Raw genomic sequence first — 27,628 nt, 5'->3', positions numbered from 1 at the left:
CCTTCTGCCCTGGAACTGCAACCCCAGCATGTTCTCCTGGGCCTCCGGCTCCCTCCTGTCCCTGCACAAACGGAGACTTGCTGACTCCAGCGTTTGGCGCCCAGGCTGGCACTGGGGGGGGCACCTAGCCTGGCTCTGCGAGGCTTTAGCCCCCTTTCATGCCGGAGAGGGCATTACAAAAGAGATGTCTCCCGTTATTCCCACCCCAAGCACCCACCGAGCCTTCGACAAAGAGGCTCTCCCCGCGTATTGTTTTAAAAGCATTCACCACAGATGCCAGAGAAATGAATGTGAATATCTGAACATTGGGCATGTCGTTGTTTTCTTTTGCATGCAATGTGCTGAGATACCCTCTCCCTTCCAGCTACTAGATAAATAATCACATACCCTCCAAAAACATTTCTCCAATGAAAATAGGGGTGTCCTATTTAATTTTAATAATAATAACAATAATAATAATAATATTTATACCCCACCCATCTGACTGGCTTGCCCCAGCCACTCTGAGCTGCTTCCAACATATATAAAAACAGGATAAAACATTAAACAATGACGGCAGCAAGAATGTTATTAGCACAGAAATGGAAGCAAGAAGAATTACCGATGACAGAATAATGGCACATGAAGCTAATCGACCATGCAGAATTGGGCAAGACGACAGGAAGAATTCGAAACCGGCGGGACCAGGAATTCCTGAAGGATTGGACTAAGTTTGAGAAATATTTAAAAGACAATTGTAAACAACAAACCACGCCGGTAGCTTTGCAAGAAGTTTTGTAAGGCTAATTTTAGGAAATATTACGGAGATAATTTTAGAAGATAATAATGAATTATTGTGGTAAAAAGTAATAGCGAAGTTGGAAATATGAGAAGAAATTAGGAAATTTGAAAATCTTGAGAAGTGGTTGATGGAAGTCAAAAATATGTATAAGAGATGAATACCAATGGATGTTTAAAAGAATGTATGCAAAACTTAATAAAAATTATTATTTTAAAAAAATTAAACAACAAATACAGGGCTGCTTTCAGGTGTCTTCTAAAGGTTGTATAGGTACTTATCTCCCTGGCTCGGGGGTTGCATAACTCCACACCCTCCAGTATTTTCCCGATGGTAATAGGAGCTTCCTACCATACCCTCCAGGAAAGCAATGACAAACCTAGACAGCATCTTAAAAAGCAGAGACATCACCTTGCCAACAAAGGTCCGTATAGTTAAAGCTATGTTTCCCCCAGCAGTGATGTACGGAAGTGAGAGCTGGACCATAAAGAAGGCTGATCACTGAAGAATTGATGCTTTTGAATTCTGGTGCTGGAGGAGACTCTTGAGAGTCCCATGGACTGCAAGAAGATCAAACTTATCCATCCTTAAAGAAATCAGCCCTGAGTGCTCACTAGAAGGGCAGATCCTGAAGTTGAGGCTCCAGTACTTTGGCCACCTCATGAGAAGAGAAGACTCCCCGGAAAAGACCCTGATGTTGGGAAAGATGGAGGGCGCAAGGAGAAGGGGACGACAGAGGATGAGATGGTTGGACAGGGTTCTCAAAGCGACTGGCATGAGTTTGGCCAAACTGCGGGAGGCAGTGGAGGATAGGGGTGCCTGGCGTGCTCTGGTCCATGGGGTCACGAAGAGTCGGACACGACTGAACAACAAGAGCTGGATATCATCCGCATATTGATGAACATCCAGGCCAAACCCCCTGATGATCTCTCCCAGCGGCTTCATGTAGATATTAAAAAGCATGGGGTGGAGGACGGAACCCTGAAGCACCCCAGAAGTGAGAGACCAGGGGTCTGAACAATCACCCCCCCTACATAATAATAATAATAATAATAATAATAATAATAATAATAATGTGCTCATCTGACTGTGTTGCCACATCAAATATTATTATTATTATTATTATTATTATTATTATTATTATTATTTAAACTTATACACTGCCCTATACCTGGAGGTCTCAGAGCAGTTCAGATCGAGACCACAACATATAAAATCAAACCAAAAGCAATAAACCAATAACACCCCCTCCCCATAAAAAGCCACATTCTAAAACTTCTCTATACAGGGCTGCCTTCAGATGTCTTCTAAAAATCAACTGGCTTTTCCTTGACATCTGACGGGAGGGCGTTCCACAGGGCGGGCGCCGCTACTGAGAAGGTCCTCTGCCTGGTAGCTATTGATAGCCCTCTCCTCCAGGAACTTAGAATCATAGAATGGTAAAGTTGGAAGGATCATCTAGTGAGGATCATCTAGTCCAACCCCCTATTAACGCAGGAATATGCAGCTGTCCCAGAGGGGGATCGAACCTGCAACCTTGGCATTTTCAGCACTATGCTCTAACCAGCTGAGCTATGCAGGCGGACTTATCTGGCCCTCTTTCAAAGCCGCATACATGCAAGTAGAGCGGAGGGACGCAGGCTGAAGTTGGATGGTTCGTCTGCCATGGATGCTTTAGTTGAGATTCCTGAATTACAGGGGGTTGGGCTAGATGACCCTAGGGGTCCCTTCCAACTCTACAATTCTTCTTTGCCGATTACCCATAGCCGAGTAAGATTGTCTTCCATAAAACACTGTTTTAACAATGAGTCCGTAAGTGACTGTGGAGGCCAATTCTGGATCCACACGTCCTTCCACAGTGGGGCCATAGGTTTCCGGGCGGCTGTGTGGATTTGCCGAGCGTGCCTTCCTCTTAGCACGTTTCCCCCTTGCGTCCCGAGTTCAAGTGTCTCCAAAACCCATGATGCCTTTGGTAAAGGCTGTTCTCCGACTGGAGCCCTCGCAGGCCAGTGTTTATACTACATTTTTTTTAGATTGGCCTTGAGAGAGTCTTTAAACCTCTTTTGTTGACCGCCAGCATTACGCTTTCCATTTTTAAGTTCGGAATAGAGTAGTTTCTTTGGAAGACGATGATCAGGCCTCCGAACAACATGACCAGTCCAACGAAGAGGATGTTGAAGAATCATTGCTTGTTCCAGTTGTTGTTGTTGTTGTTCAGTCGTTCATTCATGTCCGACTCTTCGTGACCCCATGGACCAGAGCACGCCAGGCATGCCTATCCTTCACTGCCTCTCGCAGTTTGGCCAAACTCATACCAGTCACTTCGAGAACACTGTCCAACCATCTCATCCTCTGTCGTCCCCTTCTCCTTGTGCCCTCCATCTTTCCCAACATCAAGGTCTTTTCTAGGGAGTCTTCTCTTCTCATGAGGTGGCCAAAGTACTGGAGCCTCAACTTCAGGATCTGTCCTTCCAGTGAGCACTCAGGGCTGATTTCCTTCAGAATGGATAGGTTTGACCTTCTTGCAGTCCATGGGACTCTCAAGAGTCTCCTCCAGCACCAGAATTCAAAAGCATCCATTCTTCGGCGATCAGCCTTCTTTATGGTCCAGCTCTCACTTCCGTACATCACTACTGTTCCAGTACACTGGCATTAGTTCGCCTGTCTTCCCAAGCAATGTGTAAAAATTTCCAGAGACACTGTGGATGGAGTCTTTTCCACGATTCTAGGAACCACGTGTAATTGGAATTGCGCAAGTGAAATGCGTGCATGTGCAGCCATGTTTTGCTAATTGGCCGGGGCACTGCGAGTCTCTGCAAAGGAAATAGTGGCAGGCTTTCATTTCATTTTATCCCCGCGCCGCGAGCTTAGCCCTGAATCGCCCCGAGGGCCGAGCCCTTCTCTCCTCTCCCCACCGCGAGCTCCTGACGGTTGCAACTTTGGTTATTTCGGTCTCTTCCTGACTCCAAGGCTGGGGGCTACACATGCGCGAGGCACATGAGTACAAGGATGAAGCCTCTCTGCTCGGAGAGAGCGTTTCGTTCATTATTCAGAGGCTGCTTCTTGGCAAAGGATTTAGTGCAGGGAGGGGAGGCGGCCGAGGCCTCGGCTTCTGGGCAATGTGCCGTTTTGCCCAGGTGAAAAAGAAAGGCAGACCAAGGCCACATCTGCAACATGCGTTTTCTCATGCCACTTTAAACAGCAAATGACTTCCCCCAAAAGAATCATAGAATTGAAGAGGAGGAAGAGACCCCAGGGGTCATCCAGTCCAACCCCCTGCATTGCAGGAATGTAGTTTGTTAAGGGTGCCGAGAGCACTTAAAAAAAATTATTTATGCTTTTCAGGTTGATACATTTCAATAATTTTACAGTCATTTAAACATTTCAAAACTTGACTTCCTTCCCCCTCCTTCTGCAGTTCCTTAAATTAATTTTTAGTATCTTCTGCATCTCCAAATTCATTTAATTTACTCATTTATTCGCCTTCTTTAAATATATACTCTTATAAAACTGCAGGTTGTGACAATAACCCTGCCAATGTTCTTATCTGTTCACAATCTATCTGTAAATATTCAATAAACCATTTCCATTCTTTTATAAAAAGTTTGTTATCTTGATCTCTTATTCTTCTGGTAAGTTTCGCCATTTCTGCCTATTCCACAAGTTTTTGTATTCGTTCATATTTTTTTTCCAATATATAGTCCGGCCCCCCACCAGGTCTGAGGGACAGTGGACCGGCCCCCCTGCTGAAAAGGTTTGCTGACCCCCGACTTACATCATAGGAGCCTGCACAACACAAAACACTGTTTCATTTTATTTGTTGTTGTTTTTTATCTTATATTTTGGAAATGTACATCCAGGGTTTTTTTTCCTTTAAATTTTCAGGGGGGGCCCCCAAGAGAGTGGGGCCCTGAGCTATAGCTTGTGTAGCTTATACCTAAATGCAGCATTGCACCACACTGTTTCCACGAATAAAGACAACATTGAAGACCTCCAATCTCTTGCATTTCATTCATATCTACAATCGTCTCTGCAGGATTCAGCTGAGGCTTTGTATGCCCAAGGCAGATGCAAGCTGTGCACAGCACTAATTGGCCAGGTCCTGTGACATCACGGACCCCCCCCCTTTCCCTTCACCTCCATCCCGAGAGCACATTTGTGTGTCTCTTTCGCTGTGCGTTTCAGACAAGGCACCCAGCAGACATTAAATTAAATCTAACTTCCAACTGGAGTTTAATTTAATTTTGTAAAAGACGTTTTAAGGCAGACAGCTCGTTTGACACATGGCGGGGGGGAAGGCGAACAAGGGAATGACTCAGCCTGCTTTCGGTTTTGCTGATGTCAAGATCGTTGCAAAAGGGTGGGGGGTGGAGCCCTGAAAGGAGGAAGGGCAGGGAGAAAATTATGGGGTGTATTTTATTGTTAAAGTTATCGCTGTATGTACCCTTAAGATACTCATTTACCTGGAAGCGGGCCTCTTTTGAACTGAACGGGACTTATTTATGAGTAGATGCTTTTGGGTTCGCACTGTTAGTTTCCTGAATGAGAAGTCCCTCCGCTTAGTTATATTATTATTATTATTATTATTATTATTATTATTATTATCATCATCATCATCATTATCATTAAGTCTCTGAAGCTAGCACCATCCACATGCTTGCAAATGGGCAACCCACACTGTGCATCTGAAACACATCCAAACACACATTTAAACCCCATTGGCTTGCTCCCAAGGAATCCTGGGAACTGTAGTTTCCCACTCACAGATCTACACTTTTTTGGGGGGGACAAAACAAACTTTATTTCCAAACTCATGTCAATTACAAGTCTCGCAGATCCACACTTTGCAGTAATGCTAAGAAACTACAGTTCCCAGGATTCTCGGGGGGGGGGCCAAAGTCCTGTAAATGTGTGTTGTGGGTGTGCTGTGGATCTGCCCAGAGGATCAGAGGATAAGGTCCCTGCCCCGAGGACCTTACAATCTAAAAAGCTCAGCACAGCAAAAACTAGCAGAGGGAAGGAAGCAGGAGCGTTGATCAACAGAGAAGCAATACCTGGCTGTTTTCAGCGGCAGGTGTTGAGGATCTTCTCAGACAGCCTCAGTGCAATGGCCTGGTGGGATGGTGCCAACCTCTGGCCAGTTATTTATTTGTTTATTTATTTAAAAAATAATCTTTACTGATAATTATATCAAGACATACAAACAAACAAGAAACCAAACAAATAAAAATCCCAAACTTAATTACTGACAAACACAACACAACAAAACAAACCATAAACAACCAAATTCCATTCTAACGAAAGCAAATGTATCAAACGAAACAAACCAACATACGTAAATTCAACACTCAATCCTATCCAAATCTTAGACTTCCACTTGTCGTCCTCTCGGGTTAATTAATTAGATCATTTCAGAACTGCTTCCATTACCGCTAAACCTTACGTTTGATAAATTATTTCATTATACGCCCTCCTTTCTTGTGTATCAGTACGGATTATTAGAAATGGACCCCAAGACTTCAAAGTGGGGCACTGTTTTTTCATATATTCGCCAAATTTTTCCCAACTTTGATAAAATTTCTGATTACTACCTCCCCTAATTAATTCCGTCAATTTGGCCGAATCAACATAACTAATTTCCCTTGCCATTCTCTAATGTTTGGAATCTCTTGTTTTTCCCCCCAATATGTGGCAATTAATATTCTTGCCGCAGCAGTTGCATAAAGAGTTTCCCATCTTCTTTATTTATTTATTTATTCCTTCATCCAATATCCCTAAAAGAAAGGCTTCGTGGTTTTTCTTAATATTATATTTAAATACTTTTTTAATTTCTTCAAAGACCTGATTCCAAAAAAAAAATTAATTTTCCCACAGTGTCTGGCCAGTTATTTTGGGGCAGGGAAATCTTCCTGGTCGGATTCGCAGGGGACCAGGTAGGAACGCCTTCCTAGACAACGATTGAATAAATAGAAACTCCCCATGCTCTGAACAACAGCTGTCTCTTTTTACTCCTCCTCTCCAGAAAGCCCACTTAGAATCACTGAATACAGCAAGAACTAATGAGTGCTGGAAATGTAAAGAAAAGGAAATGGTATCTTCTACCACATGTGGTGGACTTGTAAAGAGGTACTGTAAAGACTTTCTGGGAAATGATATACAACGAGTTAAAGAAAATGTTTAAAAATACTTTTGTTTTAAAAAAAGAAGCCTTTTATATTAGAATGTGAGCTATTTATTTAGTTATATATTTTTTCAATTATTTTATAAGGTATAGCAAGTTTTGTTTTATTATTAAGGGAAGCGATACACAGACAATTGGAAGCCAATTTTTAATTGTTATTTATAATTCTTTGCTTCCCCCCCATGTGTTTTGTTTTTTCATATTTTTGTGGATTACTATGTCTAGATTATATACTTTTTGTTTGTTTTTTGTTTTTTGTTTATTTGTTTCTATTGGTTGATTTGATATGGTTGTATTTTATAAGTTTGAAATTAAATAAAGCTATTTTAAAATCTAAAAAAAGGAAAAAAGAAGAAGCCTTTTTACTGGGTATAGTGAGTGAAGAGATACCAAGGGAAGATATAAGTCTATTTATGACTGCAACAAGTATTTTAACCCAAAAATGGATACAACAAGAAATGCCAACAAAAGAAGAGCTGAAGAAATAAACCTATGCTTCCAATACTCGTGGTAAATCAGTATACAATAAGCAGCACAAAAACGGCGCACACAAATCTACCAAACCATTCCACGTTCTGAATTCTATATTGGTAGTCCAACCAAAGAGGGAGCAATGCAGGAAGTCTAACAAAGAAGCCACAAACAGAAAACTCATTCACGTTAGTGCAACAGGACAATTTCAGTCTTTAAAAAGAACGAAAGAAGAGCAGAAGATGAAGACGATGGACTTTGCGGAACTGGAGAAGGTGGCAGGAAAAACCCGAAACCAGCACGATCAAGTATTCCAAAAGGACCGGAGTAAATTTATACGATATCTGAAAGATTATTGTGAGAAATTAACATCACTAGCAGGGCTGTTTGAAGACGTGTAATGAGAAACTTTCTACCTTTCTATATTTATTTGAATTTTGAGTTATTTTGTAATGTGTGTAATTAGAACTGGAAAACGTATAAGGGTTAATTTTGAAAGCCAGGAGATTATTCAATGGAAAATTTTATATATATACCATATTTTTCGCTCCATAAGACGCACCTTTTCCCTCCTAAAAAGTAAGGGGAAATATCAGTGCGTCTTATGGAGCGAGTGGTGGTCCCTGAATTGCCCAGGGGCCAAAAGAGGATCATGCTTTTTATTTTACAAAGAGAAAAGGGGGTGTTGAAAGGACCCCGCTCAGCAGCTGATCAGCAAGAGATCGGAAGAGAGATAAGAGTCCCGGCTCCCTTTCAGCCCCGCCCTCCTTTGTTGAATGTGCTGCAGAGGGAGGTTGTTTGTTTCCCCAGTGACATGTGACTGGCTGATTAGATTATCTGCCTGGAAACTGTAAAAAAGGCTCCCTTTCCTTTAGAAGCTGCAGAAATGTGAGTTGAACCCCATAAAAACGGGGCTTTCCCTCTTTGCTTTTTCCCCTTTGCAAAAAAAAAAAAAAAAAAAGCTGCAAAACTTTTAGCTGATCCTCAAAAAACCAGGGCTTTTCCCTTTGCAAAAAAGCTGCAAAACTTTTAGCTGATCCTCAAAAAAACAGGACTTTTAGAGGAGGAAAACCAGAAAAATATTTTTTTTTCTTGTTTCCTCCTCTAAAAACGAGGTGCGCCCTATGGAGCGAAAAATACAGTATGTATATGAATCATAGAATAATAGCATACCGTCCAACATTTCTCCAATGAAAATAGGGATGTCCTATTTAATAATAATAATAATAATAATAATAATAATAATAATAACTTTTATTTATACCCCACTCATCTGTCTGGGTTGCCCAACCACTTTGGGCGGCTTCTAACATATATACAAACATAATAAAACAATGAACATTTAAAAAATTCCCTCTACAAGGCTGCCTTCAGGTGTCTTTTTACCGTTGTGTAAGTTACTTATCTCCTTGGCTCGAGGAGTCGCATAACTCCAATAGCCTCCAACATTTCTCCGATGAAAATAGGGGACGTCCGAAGGAAAAGCGGGACATTCTGGGCTCAAATCAGAAACCGGGGCGGCTACTGTAAATCCAGGAGTGTCCCTGGAAAATAGAAAAACCTGGAGGGTCTGTAATAGTGTCGGAAGGGTCCCGAGGGTCATCTAGTCCAACCCCCTGCAATGCAGGAATCTCAACGAAAGCATCGCTGAGAGGTGGCCCTTCCAACGAAGGAGAGTCCACCACCTTTTGAGGGAGACCGTTCCACCAATAAACAGCTCTTACCATCCTGATGTTCAGTAGGCTCTGGAACCGATGCTATTTAAGCTGCTGTAGTTTCTCACCAGCAACTGGTATTCAGAGGTAGACTGCCTCTCAACATGGAGGCTCTGGTTCGCTTCCTTGGAGAACGGGTGTCGAGAGGCCGGTTCTGCATGAATTTGCCTACATTCTGTTTGGCGCACTGGGTGAGATACCCTCTCCACCCTCCTTTAAGAAGGACACACAGCAATTTAGATCAGGATATTGTCTGGTAACCCCCATAATAACTGAGGGGAAGGAGGGAGGTATAGAAGGCTGGAAAAGGGGGAGCAGAGGTTCAGCTGTAGAGGCTCAGGAGTAAAGTTGCCAACGTATGTGTTTGTGTGTGTAAGGGGAGGGATTCAGCTCCTCCATCTTCTCCACACACACCCCGAAAAAAGCAGGTAGAATTTTTAGCCTGTGAAGACTGCGCTGCATCTCCAAGCCAGGAAAATGTCCTGCCGTTAGACGTCTAGACACCTTCCATGTACTTCTCAAAAGCACAGGAGCCTTGCCAGGAAAAAAAATTGATAATGTTGGCAACCCTCCGTGAAGATTTGGGGAGAAAGAGAAGCTTTATCTCTGACACAGACACAAAAAACCACCCTGGCAGAAAGGAATGGCTTCATACGAATGTCGGACACTGCCTTATGCAGAATTGGACCATTGGTTCAGCTAGCTCAATGCAGTCCATGCACAGGCCGGCAGCCGCATCTCCAGGGTTTCAGGCAGCCCTCTGTTGAAATGCCAGGGATTGAACTTTCTCCATGCAAAAACGGATGCCCTGCCGCTGACCTATGGCCTTTCCCCATGCCAAGGGGGCTGCCTTACACAACATCTAGCTCAATATTGTCAGCACTGACTGGCAGCAGCGCCCCAAGGGTCCCGAGTGGGAGTCTCTCCCAGGTCTCTCCTGAGATTTAAAATGAGAACTCAGACGCTGAGCTGTATAACCCTTTCCCTCCTACCAGATGCTAGAGGCTGGGTTTATTTTCCCTGGGGGAGGAATACATGTCTGTGGTGGGTGTGTCCAGAGGCAGAAAGTGGGTGTGGTCAGTGGCAGAAGTGGGTGTGTCCAGAGGCAGAAAGTGGGTGTGGTCGGTGGCAAAAAGTGGGTGTGTCCAGAGGCAAAAAGTGGGTGTGTCCTGAGACAAAAGTAGGCAAAGCAATGGGTGTTGCATTTCATAAAATCATAGAATTGCAGAATTGGAAGGGTTGTCTAATCCAACTTCTTGCCATGCAGGAATATGCAACTGTCCCCTACTGGGATCGAACCTGCAACCTTGGCCTTATCTGCACCATGCTCTAACCAACGGAGCTATCCTTTGTATATTTCAGCCACACAGAAGTCAGAGGTCCCGACACACCCACCCACGCGCACACCCCTCCGACATCTCGCCACCCAGGAAAGCAAGACGAATTCTCAGGGTTCAAGGACCCATTCCAGGCAGGTAAAAGCGTTCAAGGAGGGCACAGAGCAGGGCAGGTGAGAGGCATGGCCTGGGGAGAGGGGTGGTGGTGGTGGGGGAGCCCCAAGGGTCAGTCAGAGGGGCCTGAAAGGTCATGTTTGGGTCCCGGTCCTGAGTTGTCCCAGAGGCCCACAGGGGCTCCCCAGAGAGACGACTTTCCCATCACCTGTTACCTGAGATGCTTTCATTTGTAGAAACCAGGAACCAGAACCCTGACATTCAAGATGCAAAGCCTCCAGTCCCTTCCCAAACTTTGCCAGCCTTGGATACTATAGTTTTGAGGAGCTGTGGGCAGAGACGGAGGCACTTCCTTCCGCAAGCCGAGTAAAAAGGTAAAGGGTAAAGGGACCCCTGACCGTTCAGTCCAGTCGCCGACGACTTTGAGTTTGCAGTGCTCATCTCACTCTATAGGCCGAGGAAGCCGGCGTTTGTCTGTAGACAGCTTCCGGGTCATGTGGCCAGCAGGACTAAGCCGCTTCTGGCGAACCAGAGCAGCGCACGGAAACACCGTTTACCTTCCCGCCAGAGCGGTACCTCTTTATCTACTTGCACTGGCGTGCTTTCGAACTGCTAGGTGGGCAGGAGCAGGGACCGAGCAACGGGAGCTCACCCCGTCATTGCGGGGATTCGAACCGCCGACCTTCCGATCGGCAAGCCCTAGGCTCTGTGGTTTAGACCACAGCCAAGTACACGGTTACAAACGAGGACAGGAAGCATCACCCAGACCAGGCGAAGATGCTTTGTAAGGAAAAATGCGCCAAACCCAAACACACACTTCTCTTTCATCTCCTGCCTGTTGCCCAATAAAATTTTAAAAGACGAGCCGCCGAGAACTGAGAAAGTTTCTGGCTGCATAGCCACACCCCTTTCTTTTTCCTGTAGGCACGCATTCTGGATCCACTCATTCCACTTGGGCGAGATACCAGGAAGACGACCGAACACGGTTATTTGAAACCCAGTTATTAGACTCAGGGAAGGGCTGTTTTGAACACGGGGAGTTCAACCTCCAGCGGCATCTCTGGGGAGATATTCCCCCCCCCTGCCCCCAAACTCTGGAGAGCTTCTGCCGGTCAGTGTCGACAATTCTGAGCTAGACAGACCAGCGATTCTGACTCGGTTTAAGGCACCTCTGCCAATGAATGTTCCTATCTCTGCATACAGAAACATTGCAAGGAGGAAGATCAGAGGTGGCTGGGAGGAGACGGTTAAAAAAATATTGCAGCTCGTTCACATTAAAGTTGCTAAAACAGGAGCTTTCCTGCAGGTGTGACCCTGTGCGGATGATCCCAGAAAGACTTACTCGCGTATAAACCTGCTTATCGCATAAGCTCCCAATCCCCTTCGTAGTTTTTTTTGTTCTCCAGTTCTATCGTATAAAAGTGGGATTTATTGCTGAGTAAGGCTGCAGGGAGGGTGGAGGGGGGGGCCTCACTGTCTCGCCTTCGCCCTTGGTATACCGAATTATTTAGAAGGATAATGTCCCTCCTTATGGCGAGGTCTTGGGGCAAGTCATAGTATTACGCAGCAGAAAAAGAGGCAATGGTTTCGTCCGCCAGCCATATGTCTGGCAGAATCAAAGGGGAAACCCCAATCACCTGATATCCCCACCCCCACCCCCACCCAAAAAACCCCACCAATCCCTGCATCCCTTAAACTCTTATCCAGATTCTGGGTTATGGGGACAAAGGGGTGGCATAACCCTTATGCGACCCTGCCAATTATCCCAGAGGTTGGGGGAAAGAGAAAAGCAATCGCCATTAATTTGCATGGATTAAAATATATATATTTAAGTAGGGTTTAGCAGAGGCATCATTGCAGGGTTTTTTGTTTTGTTTTTAAAGGGGGTGGAGTAGATTTGGGGGCAGAGGCTGGCAAGCTGCGAAGGCCTTTCCTTGGACGCGTCATACATTATATTGCAAGAAACAAACCTCTGCATTTTTTTTAAAAAAAGCATTCGTGGTTCATTTTTCTCCTGCGTCCAGCAGGCAACCCGCAGGTCTGCCCCACATTAATTGTAGCGTCACCGACACGGGTCAAGCCAGCCAACCATCCGTAGAAAGATTGGCGCTTTCGACCTGCACATCGACTTCATGGGCCCATTTTACAGTTCGGAACAATAAGCCCCGGCGGGCGGAACAAGTGAGCCGGCCCAAAATACCGGTGGCCCCAAAGGGATGGATTAGCAGCAGCCCGAACCCCGGGTGGGGTGGGGGTGTTGGTCTCTCGTCCTCCCTAAATGGCACCCAGGGGTGTCGGAAAGGTGCTGGGGTGCTTGGAGGTTACCTCCCCTTCCTTTTGGGGGGGGGGTTCTTCTGTGCAAACAAGGATGCCACCGGGAGAATACCATTGCCATGGAGGGTTTTTAAGAGCTACTCTGTGGGGCAGCGAAAGGGGTGTGATGTCTTGCTGTGGGGTTGTCAGGAATAAGGAAGGAAAATCCAATTTCCCTGCCTCCCCATGCCTCAGGGGACATTGCTAGGTCACTTTTCGAGCCCTGTTTAGTGCTGTTTGCACCCCCTCTCTAGGGCAGAGACGACTGGGGGGGGGAGCTTGCGGAGAGGCAGGCGTCGGATCCACACCTCTCCATAGGATTAGGCAGGGCAGTGGTGTGCAGTGGGGAGAGCACGGGGGGGTCTCCTTCCCACCCACCCAGAGAGCGAAGGGCAGGCTGGCCGCTGGCTCTCTTCCCTCCCTCTCAGCCAAGCTTGGGGAAGTTGTTGTGGCCCCCCCAAAAAATGCAAACACAGATCAAGTCCCCCATTCACACAAGGGTCTCTGCCCCCCTGGCTGGAACTATGACTAGATGGCCCAAAACGAAGAAGGGGAAAACTTTTCAGAGCTACCCACAATCTGTGCGGGGGGGGACCCGGGGGGAGTCCTTTGCTCTGCCCCCCTCTATAGAAAAGAGAGGTCAGCCTTAGGGAAGGGGGGGGGGGTCCTCAGATAGCCAGGTCCTCGGGAGACCCTTCTTAGCCAAATGCCTTGTTTGGCTTGGGAGTTGAGGATAAGGTAGAGAGGCCTTCAGTGAGAGAGGGGGGTGCGTTAAGAAGGGGGGTGGGGAGGAGAGTCTTCCTGCTTTCTGTAGATCCAGTGGCACACACCTTCTGGGAAATAACCAAGGCGTTCTCCAAGGCTCTGCCCCTCATCAGACCCCCACCCCCCCGCCAAGAGCTGCTCTGCCCCACATCCATCCGATCAGAGCCATTCTCCGCCCCCCCAAAACTGCAACCTGCCATTCCTGCTTCCATTTCCCCTTTCCTTTCCTTTCCCCAGCCCATCCCCCCACCGCAGCCCCCCTCTTTGTGCCTCGCTTACATGGCCCACCCCCGGGCACAAAAAAACCCCTCCTTCCCTCAGCCCACACCCCCCACACCCCAACTCAGCAGTGCGCCTTTGAGATGGAGAAGGAAGAATAAAAAAAAGCTCACCTGTCTCAGGTGCCCTCAGGACGCCTGGGTCCTTGGCTCGCGTGGCCTCCTGGCTCTTGAGGGCTTCTCCGGGCATGGTGTGGCATCCAGCGGGGTGGGGGGGGGGAGTGAAGTGGTCTTGTGGAGGGGGGGGCGGGTTAGAGTTGCCAGGCGAGGCGGCTGGAGCGCGGAGGAGACCTAGAGATGGAGAGAGATGCAGGGATGGGAGCCGCAGCTTCTCTGATGGGCTCTGCAGGCTGGAGGGAGGATGAGGTGGGATGGGATGGAGCCTGCGCCGGAGAGGGGGGACCTGGGAGAATCCAGCCCAGAGGTGGGGAGGGGAGGGGGGGAGAGAGAGAGGGAGAGGGAGGCTGGACCAGGCTGCTGCTGCTTCTCCCCCCGCTGCCTGAACAGCTCTGCCATGCTCAATGATGTCAGCAGCAGCTCCCTCTATAGAGAAGAGCAAGCAGGGGAGGGTTGGAGAGATGGTGGAAGCCGAGAGTGCCTGGCACTGCAGAGCAGACGGAGGGAGGCAGGCAAAGGCAAGCAAGAGAGCCCCCTGCGCCCCCCCAGGGCAATTGCACCAGCCAGGCAGGGACCAAGAGCCTCTGATTTATCTCCGCATCCTCCCTCATCCACCCAAAGTCCACTTTCTGGAAGCCACAGGGAAAAGAGAGTTTTGCTCTTCTAGGCAGGTCCTGTTTATTATTATTATTATTATTATTATTTAAATTTTTAATAATAATCTTTATTGAAAATTATTTTTAAAAAGCATTAAAAACAAACAAATAATAATATAAATTATTACAGTTACAGGTAGGTAGCCGCGTTGGTCTGCCATAGTCAAAACAAACCTAGACAGCATCTTAAAAAGCAAAGACATCACCTTGCCAACAAAGGTCCGTATAGTTAAAGCTATGGTTTTCCCAGTAGTAATGTACGGAAGTGAGAGCTGGACCATCAAGAAGGCTGATCGCCGAAGAATTGATGCTTTTGAATTATGGTGCTGGAGGAGACTCTTGAGAGTCCCATGGACTGCAAGAAGATCAAACCTATCCATTCTCAAAGAAATCAGCCCTGAGTGCTCACTAGAAGGACAGATCCTGAAGCTGAGGCTCCAGTACTTTGGCCACCTCATGAGAAGAGAAGACTCCCTGGAAAAGACCCTGATGTTGGGAAAGATGGAGGGCACAAGGAGAAGGGGACGACAGAGGATGAGATGGTTGGACAGTATTCTCGAAGCTACTAACATGAGTTTGGCCAAACTGCGGGAGGCAGTGAAGGATAGGCGTGCCTGGCGTGCTCTGGTCCATGGGGTCACGAAGAGTCGGACACGACTGAACGACTGAACAACAACAACAACAAGTCAAAACAAAACAAAATAAAAAATCCCTTCCAGTAGCCCCTTAGAGACCAACTAAGTTTGTTCTTGGTATGAGCTTATCTGAAGAAGTGTGCATGCACACGAAAGCTCATACCAAGAACAAACTTAGTTGGTCTCTAAGGTGCTAATGGAAGGGATTTTTTATTTTGTTTTGTATAAATTATTACAAATGAATTTAATTATTTTTTTTGTAAATGATTTTTATTATTTTATGCTATACTACTACTACAAATAAAACATACATTCCCATACATTTTCCGATTTTGGCTAACATAGCCGTGACTTCCCTCAGACCTTCCACATGGCTTTCAGAATTATTATCTTAATATTATACTTCTTTAATCTACCATTGCTTACATTATCATAAATCTCATACATACTCTAACTACCATACTTACAATAATATTTCTACACATTAACTACAAAGCTTCTTGCAATCCTATTAGCATATTCAGTTGCAAATTGTCTTTCAAATAGTTCGTAAACTTAAACCAGTCTTTGATGAATTTCTGGTCCCGCTGTTCCAGGATTCTTCCCGTCAACAAATGAATTTAATTAATCTTGCACTCAAATATCTACTGAGTGATACATAATACAATTCTTGAAATTTACTTGTTTTGCTTCTCCCCTCTTCTAGGCAGGTCCGGTTTGTGGGTGTCCCGTCATGGGCATTGGCCAGGCGAGGGCAGGATAGAGCCCCACCCCACCCGGCTTGATACAGCAGGTTGTTGTTGTTACTTTTATTATTAATATTAGGTAAAGGGACCCTTGAGCATTAGGTCCAGTCGTGTCTGACTCTGGGGTTGCGGCGCTCATCTCGCTTTTACTGGCCAAAGGAGCCGGCGTCCAGCTTCTGGGTCATGCGGCCAGCATGACTAAGCCGCTTCTGGCGAACCAGAGCAGCGCACAGAAACACCGTTTACCTTCCCGCCGGAGCAGTACCTATTTATCTACTTGTGCTTTGACGTGCTTTCGAACTGCTAGGTGGGCAGGAGCAGGGACTGAGCAACGGGAGCTCACCCCGTCATTGCGGGGATTCGAACCGCCGACCTTCTGATCGGCAAGCCCTAGGCTCTGTGGTTTAACCCACAGCGCCGCCCGTGTCCTATTAATATTAGCAGTGCTTTTTTTTAATGTTTCGGGGGTACTCCCATTTTGACTCAAGAAAATCACCATTTTATAGCTCAGATCAGGGAAAGTGAATACAGTAAATGGACAAAAGATTCACAAAATGTTTAGGGGTATGCGTACCCCCTGCATTCCCCCAGAGGGAAAAAGCACTGAATATTATTAGTAGTACTAGTACTCCAAGGGATGCGGTACTCCACAGTACTCCACAGACACTCTACTATTGCCATTGCTGTTGTTATAGCTAATGTGGTTATTCAGATTTCTTATGTGCCAGAATGGGCTACAGCAATATAAAAATACACCATTAAATATTGTATTGTATAAATATAAGTTCGCAGGGATGTAAAAAGAAACTGTATAAGAAATACGTATCTGTGCGGTATAAGGTAATCAATGGATATAAAGTACAGTGAGACTAATTGGAAGTCGCTTTTAATTTTTCTCTTCATAATTATTCGCATTGCTGGGTGTATTAATGATGTTTGTTATATTAATTTTGCTGTTTCTTATATTGTTGTTGTTTGTTTGTTTTTCTATGGTTTGTTTGCTTGTTCTTTTTTTTCTTTTTTCTTTCTGAAAATGTATTTATTTTAAAACAATAAATACTTTTTTAAAAAATAGAATCAATTCCAACAATTTACAATTAAAATAGTTCAGCTGTGATTCCTGCTTTATTTCTTTATCTATTTGTTGCATTCATAGTCCGCCTTGCCACCAAGGTAGTGTATAGAGTTTTCTTTCTCCCCATTTTCTCCACAACAACCCTGTGAGGTTGGTTAGGCTGAGAGACAGTGACTGGCCCAAGCTCACCCAACGAGCTTCATGGCTGAGTGGGGTGGGGATTCGAACCCAGGTCTCTCCCAGGTCCGTACCTGGCACTCTGCCCACGCTAGCTGTCTGCAGGGGGTTGGACTAGATGACCCTTAGGGGACCCTCCAGCTCAACAATTCTGTGATTCTACAATAGTGTGTGGTAGATAGAGGTTTGTGTGTGTATCTTAGGTGCCAAAGGCCAGGACAAAAAGCCACATTTCATCGAGGACCGCATTGGAACCCCAAAACTATGCAGAGGACAGCAGTTAATCTGTGCATTTTGTTGTTGTTGTTCACTCGTTCATTCGTGTCCGACTCTTGGTGACCCCATGGACCAGAGCACGCCAGGCACGCCTATCCTCCACTGCCTCCTGCAGTTTGGCCAAACTCATGTTAGTAGCTTCAAGAACACTGTCCAACAATCTCGTCCTCTGTCGTCCCCTTCTCCTTGTGCCCTCCATCTTTCCCAACATCAGGGTCTTTTCTAGGCAGTCTTCTCTTCTCATGAGGTGGCCAAAGTACTGGAGCCTCAACTTCAGGATCTGTCCTTCCAGTGAGCACTCAGGGCTGATTTCTTTGAGAATGGATAGGTTTGATCTTTTTGCAGTCCATGGGACTCTCAAGAGTCTCCTCCAGCACCAGAATTCAAAAGCATCAATTCTACGGCGATCAGTCTTCTTTATGGTCCAGCTCTCACTTCCGTACATTACTACTGGGAAAACCATAGCTTTAACTATACGGACCTTTGTTGGCAAGGTGACGTCTCTGCTTTTTAAGATGCTGTCTAGGTTTGTCATTGCTTTTCTCCCAAGAAGCAGGCGTCTTCTAATTTCGTGACTGCTGTCACCATCTGCAGTGATCATGGAACCCAAGAAAGTGAAATCTCTCACTGCCTCCATTTCTTCCCCTTCTATTTGCCAGGAGGTGATGGGACCAGTGGCCATGATCTTAGTTTTTTTGATGTTGAGCTTCAGACCATATTTTGCGCTCTCCTCTTTCACCCTCATTAAAAGGTTCTTTAATTCCTCCTCACTTTCTGCCATCAAGGTAGTATCATCAGCATATCTGAGGTTGTTGATATTTCTTCCGGCAATCTTAATTCCGGCTTGGGATTCATCCAGTCCAGCCTTTCGCATGATGAATTCTGCATATAAGTTAAATAAGCAGGGAGACAATATACAGCCTTGTCGTACTGTGCATTTTAGGTGCTTGTAATTTCCATAATCTGCATATCATCTTTATGATCCTGGCAGCTGCCACATTGCAGTTAGTGGAAATGTTGTCGCAACAGACATGCTACCCCCCCCCCCCCCCATTCCTCTCTCTCTCTCTCTCTGAATATTGTTACCTTCAGCTGTGAAAAAATGATCTCTTGATCCATAAACTAGGGCAGCTCAGACGTAATAAATGGGTATGCCTTTTATAAACTCGCCTCTCTGTTTTTGTTCCTTTGCCTTTTGACCAGTAACATTTGCGAAACTTAATGCTGCAGGGATGAATGTGAGAAAGGAGAGAGAAGAAAGAAAGAAAGAAAGAAAGAAAGAAAGAAAGAAAGAAAGAAAGAAAGAAAGAAAGAAAGAAAGAAAGAAAGAAAGAAAGATTATAAGTCAGTAAAAATTACGTTTATTTGCTGTGGGGAAGGGGGAGGGTTAGGGCTGTGGGCACCCTAGGGCCAATTCTCCTCCCCCCCCCACATTTTCCTCAATATTAGGTCCAGTCGTGTCCGACTCTGGGGTTGCGGCGCTCATCTTGCTTTACTGGCCGAGGGAGCCGGCATACAGCTTCCGGGTCATGTGTCCAGCATGACTAAGCTGCTTCTGGTGAACCAGAGCAGCGCATGGAAACACTGTTTACCTTCCCACCAGAGCGGTACCTATTTTTCTACTTGCACTTTGACGTGCTTTCGAACCGCTAGGTGGGCAGGAGCAGGGACCGAGCAACGGGAGCTCACATCTGAAGGCAGCCCTGTTTACGGGAGCTTTTAATATCTGACGGACTATTGTATTTTAATATTTTGTTGGAAGCCACCCAGAGTGGCTGGGGAAACCCAGCCAGATGGGCGGGGTATAAATAAATATAATAATAATAATAATAATAATAATAATAATAATAATAATAATAAAGTGGCCTGCCTTCAAGCAGACTTTGCTTTTGGTCTGGTGCTTCCGGGTCGAGCGGTGGAGCTGGCCCCAGTCGCCAGTTTCCAACGCGGGACAGCATGTGACCAGACAGCCGGTCGCGTTTTTCGCTATGTGGACGCTGCGACTTTTCAGGCTGTCCCATATTTTGGAGCCAGCAGAAGCCACTCGGCAGAGGCTGGTGTGGTGCTGTTGACATTTCTCTCCACCATGAAGCTGGTGATAAATGAAACGTCAAGCAGATAGATCTCTCTCTTCCCCCCAGGGACACATAAATCTACACCCCCCTTTCCGCTGGCTGGCAACGCTTTCAGGGACCGCATGCCATTGGCAAGTGGAACAAGAAATGCAAGTCTCTTTTTGGTGAAGTTTTTTCCATTAGGTTTCCCCCCCCCCAAAAAAAAAATTCACATGTACATTTCAATACGTGTGGGTGGAAGGAAAGAAGGGAGAAACAGGTCCCTGCCCCCAGGAGCCTACAGCCTCTCTCTGGTTTCATTTGGGTTGTAATCTATGTTGTAACTTGATGAAAGTGTCAATTTGCATGGAGCGATGAGAACCAAGGCTCCGAACGATGTGACTTGCAAAATACCCAAGTTTTTATGCTGACACCCTCGATCATAATCTGCCATTGCTTGCGTTCTGCTTAGACACCGAGGAAACATCCCATTGGTCCTTCCAGGTGTCAACCCCGGCCTGCTGCCATAGAAACCAAGCTTTCCCCTCCTGCCTTAGTCTCCATGGTGACGACGGGATTTTAAAAACAGGGGGGTGCTTCCAGCTGGCCAGTCACATCAATGCAAGAGGGGCGGCCTATGGGAATTATTTGAGAATCTCTCCTGTGCTCTCGCCCCCCCTCTTCTATTCACATGGAATGAGAGAGAGGCTGGGAAGCCTGTTTCAAAATAGTATTTTATGGGGTGGGAGGGATTGAAAGCCAGAAAGGAGTTCAGAGTGGAGTACCTAGTCCTCCCTTTTCTCATTTAATCCCCCACCACAACCCTGCGAGGTAGGTTAGGCTGAGAGGCGGGACCAAGGTCAACCAGCGAGCTTCGTGGCAGAGCGGGGATTTGAACCCGGGTCTCCCAGGTCTAAGTCCCACACTCTTAACCACGATGCCACTCTGGCTCCCACCTTGCCACCGCTCATGAGAGCCAGTGTGGTGTAGTGGTTAAGAGCGGTGGACTCGTAATCTGGGGGACCGGGTTCGCTTCCCCGCTCCTCCACATGCAGCTGCTGGGTGTCCTTGGGCTAGTCACACTTCTCTGAAGTCTCTCCGCCCCACTCACCTCACAGAGTGTTTGTTGTTGGGGAGGAAGGGAAAGGAGAATGTGAGCTGCTTTGAGACTCCTTCGGGTAGTGATGAAGCGGGATATCTAATCCAAACTCTTCTTCTTCTTCTTCTTCATGGATGGGGCCCCTCCCTTTGGAGAGTCCTGGGTTCGAATTCCACCACGGCAATTTCAATCCAGAGCTCCCAAGAACGAAGAGACTCCAAAACACGTTTTTATCCAAGGGCTAGAACTATTTTAAATGCTGTAACCAAATGATAATGATCTTTGGGGAGTCGTGATGGACGGTATGCGTGTGCATGTGTGGTTGTAAATGTATAAATGTGCATATGTGGCCGTAAATGTGGGATGGCATTTAATTTCGTTGTACTACGTACAATGACAATAAAGCCTCTATCTATCCAAGGACTGCTGTGCTCTAGCAAGGCAGCAAGGCCACCTGCCTCTCTGTGTGTGTGTGTGTGTGTGTGTGTGTGTGTGTGTGTTTGTATTCAAGCGCTTGCTCGGCCTCGCTGCGGTCTTCCTGCTATCTCCCTTCCTTCCAGCTCTTGCAAACGAGGTCACTTCCATCGCGATCCCTTGATTGAATCTGACGCCGAGGCCCGGCTCCCAGTCTCCCTTTGCTTTCCACCGAGAGTCGCTCCTGAAAGCTTAACCACCAGGTTTTTCCCCTGCTGCAACTGAAAAGCTATTTGCAAAAAAAAAAAAACCTCATCTGCCGCCTTGATCGCACAACCACCCTGCGAGGCGGGGCAGGGGCGCTAGGAAGCTGTGCTGGTCCATTGAAGCGCTGCCAGTCGGCCACCACCCCAATCCTGACCCAACAGGCTCTCCCAATGCTCTTATGTGACCTGGTTACAGGTAGGTAGCCGCCGTGTTGGTCTGCCGTAGTCAAAACAAAATAAAAAAATAAAAAAAATTCCTTCCAGTAGCACCTTGTTGTTGTTCCCTCCCTGCAAGAAGTGAAGTAATAGGGAACCAGGCAGAGGGCCTTCTTGGTGGTGGCACCCACCCTGTGAAACGCCCGCCCGCCAGATGTCAAGGAAATAAACAACTATCTGACTTTTAGAAGACATCTGAAGGCAGCCCTGCTTAGGGAAGCTTTTAAAGTTTGATGAATTATTGTATTTTAATGTTTTGCTGGAAGCCGTCCAGAGTGACTGGGGAAACCCAGCCAGATGTGTGGGGTAGAAATAAATTGTTGTTCAGTCGTGTCCGACTCTTCGTGACCCCATGGACCAGAGCACGCCAGGCACGCCTATCCTTCACTGCCTCCCGCAGTTTGGCCAAACTCAGGCTAGTCGCTTCGAGAACACTGTCCAGCCATCTCATCCTCTGTCGTCCCCTTCTCCTTGTGCCCTCCATCTTTCTCTAAGTAGCACCTTAGGAGACCAACTAAGTTTGTTCTTGGTATGAGCTTTCGTGTGCATGTACACTTCTTCAGACCTGGTTCCGGGTATCAATGTGACCTGGTTAGGGGTATCAAAGATTCTCCCCCGGAGGGCAGAAGTCGGCCTGCAGAGATTCTGGCATGCGTGCCAAGGCATGCCCTGTCCTGTGGGCATCTCACCGAGCATCTCACTGAGCTGCGTGCGTCTCACTGAGCATGCCAGGCACATTAGCTGCCTCTGGGCACCAACAACAACACTGGGTAGGGGGAGGCGCGGAGCAGGGAGGACGGAGACCATCGCTGAATGTTCAGTTTACTGGAAATAAAAGCCCCCAAGGCGGCTCAGCTCCAAGAAGAATTCGCTTAGCGCGTGCACTGGGTTACGTAAGCTCTTGGCATGCACAGTATAGATTTAAAGGGGTCTCGGCCAACCCGAGGACGTTTGGACCCAGGCACCTGGCATAGCTCAGCTGGTAAGAGCATGAGACTCTTAATCTCAGGGCCATGGGTTCAAGTCCCATGTTGGGCATTGCCGGGGGTTGGACTAGATGACCCTTGTGGTCCCTTCCAGCTCTACGGTTCTGGGACTCTCATCGGCCTCAGCCAGCGGCTAGGAATCACAGGTGGGGAGAGCTGCTGTTGCACTCGGGAGTCCGCTTGGTGAGCTTGCAAGACTGGGGAAACCCAGTCAGATGGGTGGGGTACAAATAAAATTATTATTATTATTATTATTATTATTATTATTATTATTATTATTATTATTAAGTCTCTGCAGCTAGCACCATCCACATGCCTGCAAATGGGCAACCCACACTGTGCATCTAAAACACATTCAAACACACATTTAAACCCCTTGGCTTCCCCCAAGGAATCATGGGAACTGTAGTTTCCCACTCACAAAACTACAGTTCCCAGGATTATCGGGGGGGATGCTGTAAATGTGCGTTGGGTGTGCTGTGGATCTGCCCAGAGGATCAGAGGATAAGGTCCCTGCCCCGAGGACCTTACAATCTAAAAAGCTTATCTAGGCGGTGCCCATGAGGATGAGATGGGCCGCTCCAGAAGCCAAGCTCTTCTGCAGTTGCACTGGGAAAATGAGAGCCCGCAGGATCAGGCCAAAAGCCCATCAAGTCCAGCATCATGTTCTTGCAGCGGCCGACCAGATGCCAGTAGGAAACCCGTGAGCAGGATTCAAACACAGCTCTCCCTTCCAGTGGTTTCCAGCAACTGGCGTTCAGAAGCATTGCTGCTTCCAGCTGTGGAGGGCAGTGTGGAGCCATCGTGGGTAGTAGCTATCGATAGCCCCCTTTCCTCTTTTAAAGCTGTCCAGGTCGGTGGCCACCACTGTTTCCAGTGGGAGGGAGTTCCATAGTTCCAGCTATGCACTCCGTAAAGTTCTTTATCTGTCCCAAAGCTTCCAACATTCGCAGCACCCGCTGAGCGGATGCCTCCCTTCCAGCCGTTCCCTAATGTGATGATGCCGGCACTGGCCTGCCTTACAGGGGTGTTGCAAGACGGCTCACATCATGGGCGCAAACGCACGAGGTTGTTCACACTTGGGATAGGAAATTTGTCGCTATGTGAAAGGACCCTGAGCAATCCTGTTTTTTCCTAAAAATAGGAAAGGATGCGCTGTTGTGGTCAAAAGTTTCACCTCTGCCACTGATTCACTTCTATGGTCCTTGGCAAGACAATTGCTTTCAGCCTTAATTCCTTCTTCATCCGGAAGGGAGGTTTTGCAGCTCCCCAGCCTTTTCTGTACTATCCTGACCTCTGGGGTGAGACCAGATCTTCACCCGTCTGCTGAATTCATCAATCACACCAACCGCTCTTCGTTCTCGCCACATTTGCCCCGGTCTCAATATATACATGGCTCCCATCTAAGAACCTAAACCACGGTTTCCAGTTTGCTAATGCATCGCAAACCATGGTTTGCCAATTCAGCCACTGAGCTGAACAGATAAGCTTCCTTACGCTGCGAGTATACCATAGATCCAGAGTCTGTGGCTACAGCTTCATTAAACCCCCCCCCCCTTCCTAGTGATTCCTTCATTTGTTTGCTACCACAGCAGGCTGAGCCACCGTTCGCCATTACCCTCCAAAAACCTCTTCCATGGAAGGTGAGAGCCGTAACACAGGAAGCCGCTGTATACAGGGTCAGACCATGTGCTGAACCGAAGGAGAACTGCTCCGGAAGCTCTGCAAATGCCATCTTGGCAGTCGAGATAACCCCACCATTAATTGGTAGTTGTTGCAGCAATGAGCTCATCTATGTTTAGATTCACTTGCAATGATATAAGCTAATTTGCTGGCTTTGATGCTCTCCTTATCTGTGGGCTAAGGGAACTGGGCTCTGAGCCCAGAAAGAGGAGCGATCTGCAAGGTCTATTTCCCACCTACGCCCTCACCTGGGCAGGTGAAATGACATGTGCTGTTTTGTGTATAATGTACGCACATTTGCTTGGGAGCGGACAAGCCATCTCCTTGCTGCGGTGACCGTCCCAGGTCTGGAAAGGCTGGGAGATCTGGCAAGCTGCTTTGCTCTAAGTTTAAAGGTAAAGGGACCCCTGACCATTAGGTCCAGTCGCGGACGACTCTGGGGTTGCGGTGCTCATCTTGCTTTACTGGCCGAGGGAGCCGGCGTACAGCTTCCGGGTCATGTGGCCAGCAGGACTAAGCCGCTTCTGGCGAACCAGAGCAGCGCACGGAAACGCCGTTTACCTTCCCGCCGGAGCAGTACCTATTTATCTACTTGCACTTTATGCTTTTGAACTGCTAGGTGTGCAGGAGCAGGGACCGAGAGACGGGAGCTCACCCCGTCATTGCGGGGATTCGAACCGCCGACCTTCTGATCGGCAAGCCCTAGGCTCTGTGGTTTAACCCGCAGCGCCACCCGCGACTGTAGCCCTGGTTTAAGAGAGCCACTGGGCGCCTAGCAGGATGCATATGAGTTCCTAACACTGCCTGCCGCCTGGGAGACAAAAAGTCTTCTTTCGACACATGGATTCCGAAGCAGCTCTCTTTCGTTCATCAGCCGGGACAGGAGCGGAACAGACAGGTGGAAGCGTGACCTGGACTGTACAATAGACCATTTATTCAAATGCACATCTATATACATGGATGAAGAGGCCCCCTCCATGCGCCCAGAGATGCTCCCGGCCACTTCCCTTCAGAGCATCGCAAAGATGGTTGTTGACAAGGACAGGCAGAATCCCTTCCTCCCAGCAGTTAATCCGGCCACTGCCCTTGTGTGTGTGTATCTCTCTCTTTCTCTCTATTTTGCCATCTCTTCAGCCACCGCTTTGCCCATCTTGTCTTTGAGGTAGGCCGTCTTCTGCCACTCCGACTTCAGGTCAAGCCATTCGTAATAGGGAACCTGTGACAGGTGGAGGGGAAGAGAGAAAGGGAGGAAAAACTAGGCCAGGCCTCAGCTAGCAAAGCCCTGCCAGGCTGCATCTATTCCTGGACAGAGAGGATCAGCCAGATCTGAAGGGCGGGGATCAGCTACTGCAAAACAGAATAGTGGCCACTGCATGTCTGAATCTACCCCATCCGCTGCCCCCCTCAACTCCATAGCCACCAGGGTTGACTCGTGAGTAGTCGGGGGTGGGTGGGGGGAGATCGAAAACAAGCTCTCGCTCCCAAGGCTGCCTTCCTTTTGTTCCTGCAATGATAATGGGGACTAGATGCTTTTGCTGCACAAAAACGTCCCAAGCAGCGGTTGTTTACCGTATTTTTTTGCTCCATAAGACACACTTTTTTCCTCCTAAAAATTAAGGGGAAATACCTGTGCGTCTTATGGAGCGAATGGTGGTCCCTGGAGCTGAATTGCCCAGGGGCCAAAAGCAGATAGTGCTTTTTTATTTTACAAAGAGAAAAGGGGGTGTTGAAAGGACCCCACTCAGCAGCTGATCAGCAAGAGATCGGGAGAGAGATAAGAGTCCCTGGCTCCCTTTCAGCCCCGCCCTCCATTGTTGAATGTGCTGCAGAGGGAGGTTGTTTGTTTCCACAGCGACATGCGACTGGCTGATTAGATTATCTGTCTGGAAATTGTAGAAAAGGCTCCCTTTCCTTAAGATTTTTCAGAAATGTGAGTTGAACCCCATAAAAAATGGGGCTTTTCCTCTTTGCTTTTCCCCCTTTGAAAAGGAGCTTTGCTTTTCCCCCTTTGCAAAAAAAGCTGCAAAACTTTTAGCTGATCCTCAAAAAAACAGGGCTTTTAGAGAAGGAAAACCAGAAAAATATTTTTTTCCTTGTTTCCTCCTCTAAAAATGAGGTGCACCCTATGGTCCAGTGCGTCCTCCTGTAAACCGGAAAAACGTGCAAACTCAACATCATAGAATCGTAGAGTTGGAGGGTCCTCTAGTCCAACCCCCCTCAACACAGGGATCACAACAAAGGATCCTTAACAGATGGCCATCTTAGAAACCTCCAAGAAAGGAGAGTATTCCAAGAAGCATGAAATAGATTTGGATTCCCTTTCAAATTCACTAAATGGTTTAAGATACTACAGGTGAAACTCGAAAAATTAGAATATCGTGGGAAAGTCTATTTATGTAAGCAATTGTTTTCATTAGCTACCGGAGTTTAATATGAGAGATAGACTCCTGACATGCAAAGCGAGATATGTCAAGCCTTTGCTTGTTATAATTGTGATGATTATGGCGCACAGCTGATGAGAACCCCAAAGTTGAGATTGTTAATTTGGAGTTCTCATCAGCTGTACGCCATAATCATCACAATTATAACAAATAAAGGCATGACATATCCTGCTTTGCACGTACTGAGTCTATCTCATATATTAGTTTCACCTTTTAAGTTGAGTTACGGATAGGTAGCCACGTTGGTCTGCCATAGTCAAAACAAAATAAAAAATAAAATAAAAATTCCTTCCAGTAGCACCTTAGAGACCTTCATGAAAGCTCATACCAAGAACAAACTTAGTTGGTCTCTAAGGTGCTACTGGAAGGAATTTTTTTTCCATTTTCTTTTAAGTTGAATTACTGAAAGAAATGAACCGTCCCACGATATTCTAATTTTTCGAGTTTCACCTGTATATGATCCATCCACACTGAGCGTTAAAACAAATGTTACCATGCCTGAAACCTTCCCTCTCCGTAGACAAGAGTGCCCACCACCACCCTTACTGTTTTTAATATGTACTTAGAACCCTTGGCCTGTGTTATTATAATTATTATAATTGTTGTTAGACAACGTGGTGAGATTTGCAGAGCAACTCACAACTCGGATGACTATCAGTTGGGTTTTATTTGCGAATTATATGCATTTATTCATTATGAAACCTCATACAGGTATCCCACGGTTAATGCGAGCACAACAGATATCTTGGTTCAAATTTCAGGTGATTCTATTAACTGGGCAAAATCGGAACGGATGCCAATAGATGAAGCGGTGTTCTCATATTCATTTATGAAA

The 27,628-nt window shown here is 46.8% G+C and overlaps 2 protein-coding genes across 2 annotated transcripts in view; both read right to left on the bottom strand.

Annotated features, from left to right (window-relative positions):
• Positions 1-14,184, bottom strand: part of LOC117055746 (NAC-alpha domain-containing protein 1-like) — a 60,057-nt gene extending 45,873 nt beyond the window's left edge. The window contains exon 1 of the mRNA XM_033165548.1: positions 14,067-14,184. Coding sequence (XP_033021439.1) covers positions 14,067-14,142 — 76 coding nt within the window. The 5' untranslated portion in view covers positions 14,143-14,184. The remainder of the gene's footprint in view (positions 1-14,066) is intronic.
• Positions 14,185-25,264: 11,080 nt separating this feature from the next.
• The window catches only part of TBRG4 (transforming growth factor beta regulator 4), a 30,785-nt gene continuing 28,421 nt past the window's right edge, over positions 25,265-27,628 (bottom strand). Inside the window, exon 11 of the mRNA XM_033165716.1 lies at positions 25,265-25,568. Within this exon, the coding sequence (XP_033021607.1) occupies positions 25,467-25,568 (102 nt within the window). The 3' untranslated portion in view covers positions 25,265-25,466. The remainder of the gene's footprint in view (positions 25,569-27,628) is intronic.

The sequence above is a fragment of the Lacerta agilis genome, chromosome 12 (assembly GCF_009819535.1).
Source record: "Lacerta agilis isolate rLacAgi1 chromosome 12, rLacAgi1.pri, whole genome shotgun sequence".
In the NCBI taxonomy this organism is placed as follows: domain Eukaryota; kingdom Metazoa; phylum Chordata; class Lepidosauria; order Squamata; family Lacertidae; genus Lacerta; species Lacerta agilis.
Note: the sequence above shows the minus strand (reverse complement) of the source record. Positions and strands in the feature narration are given on the sequence as shown.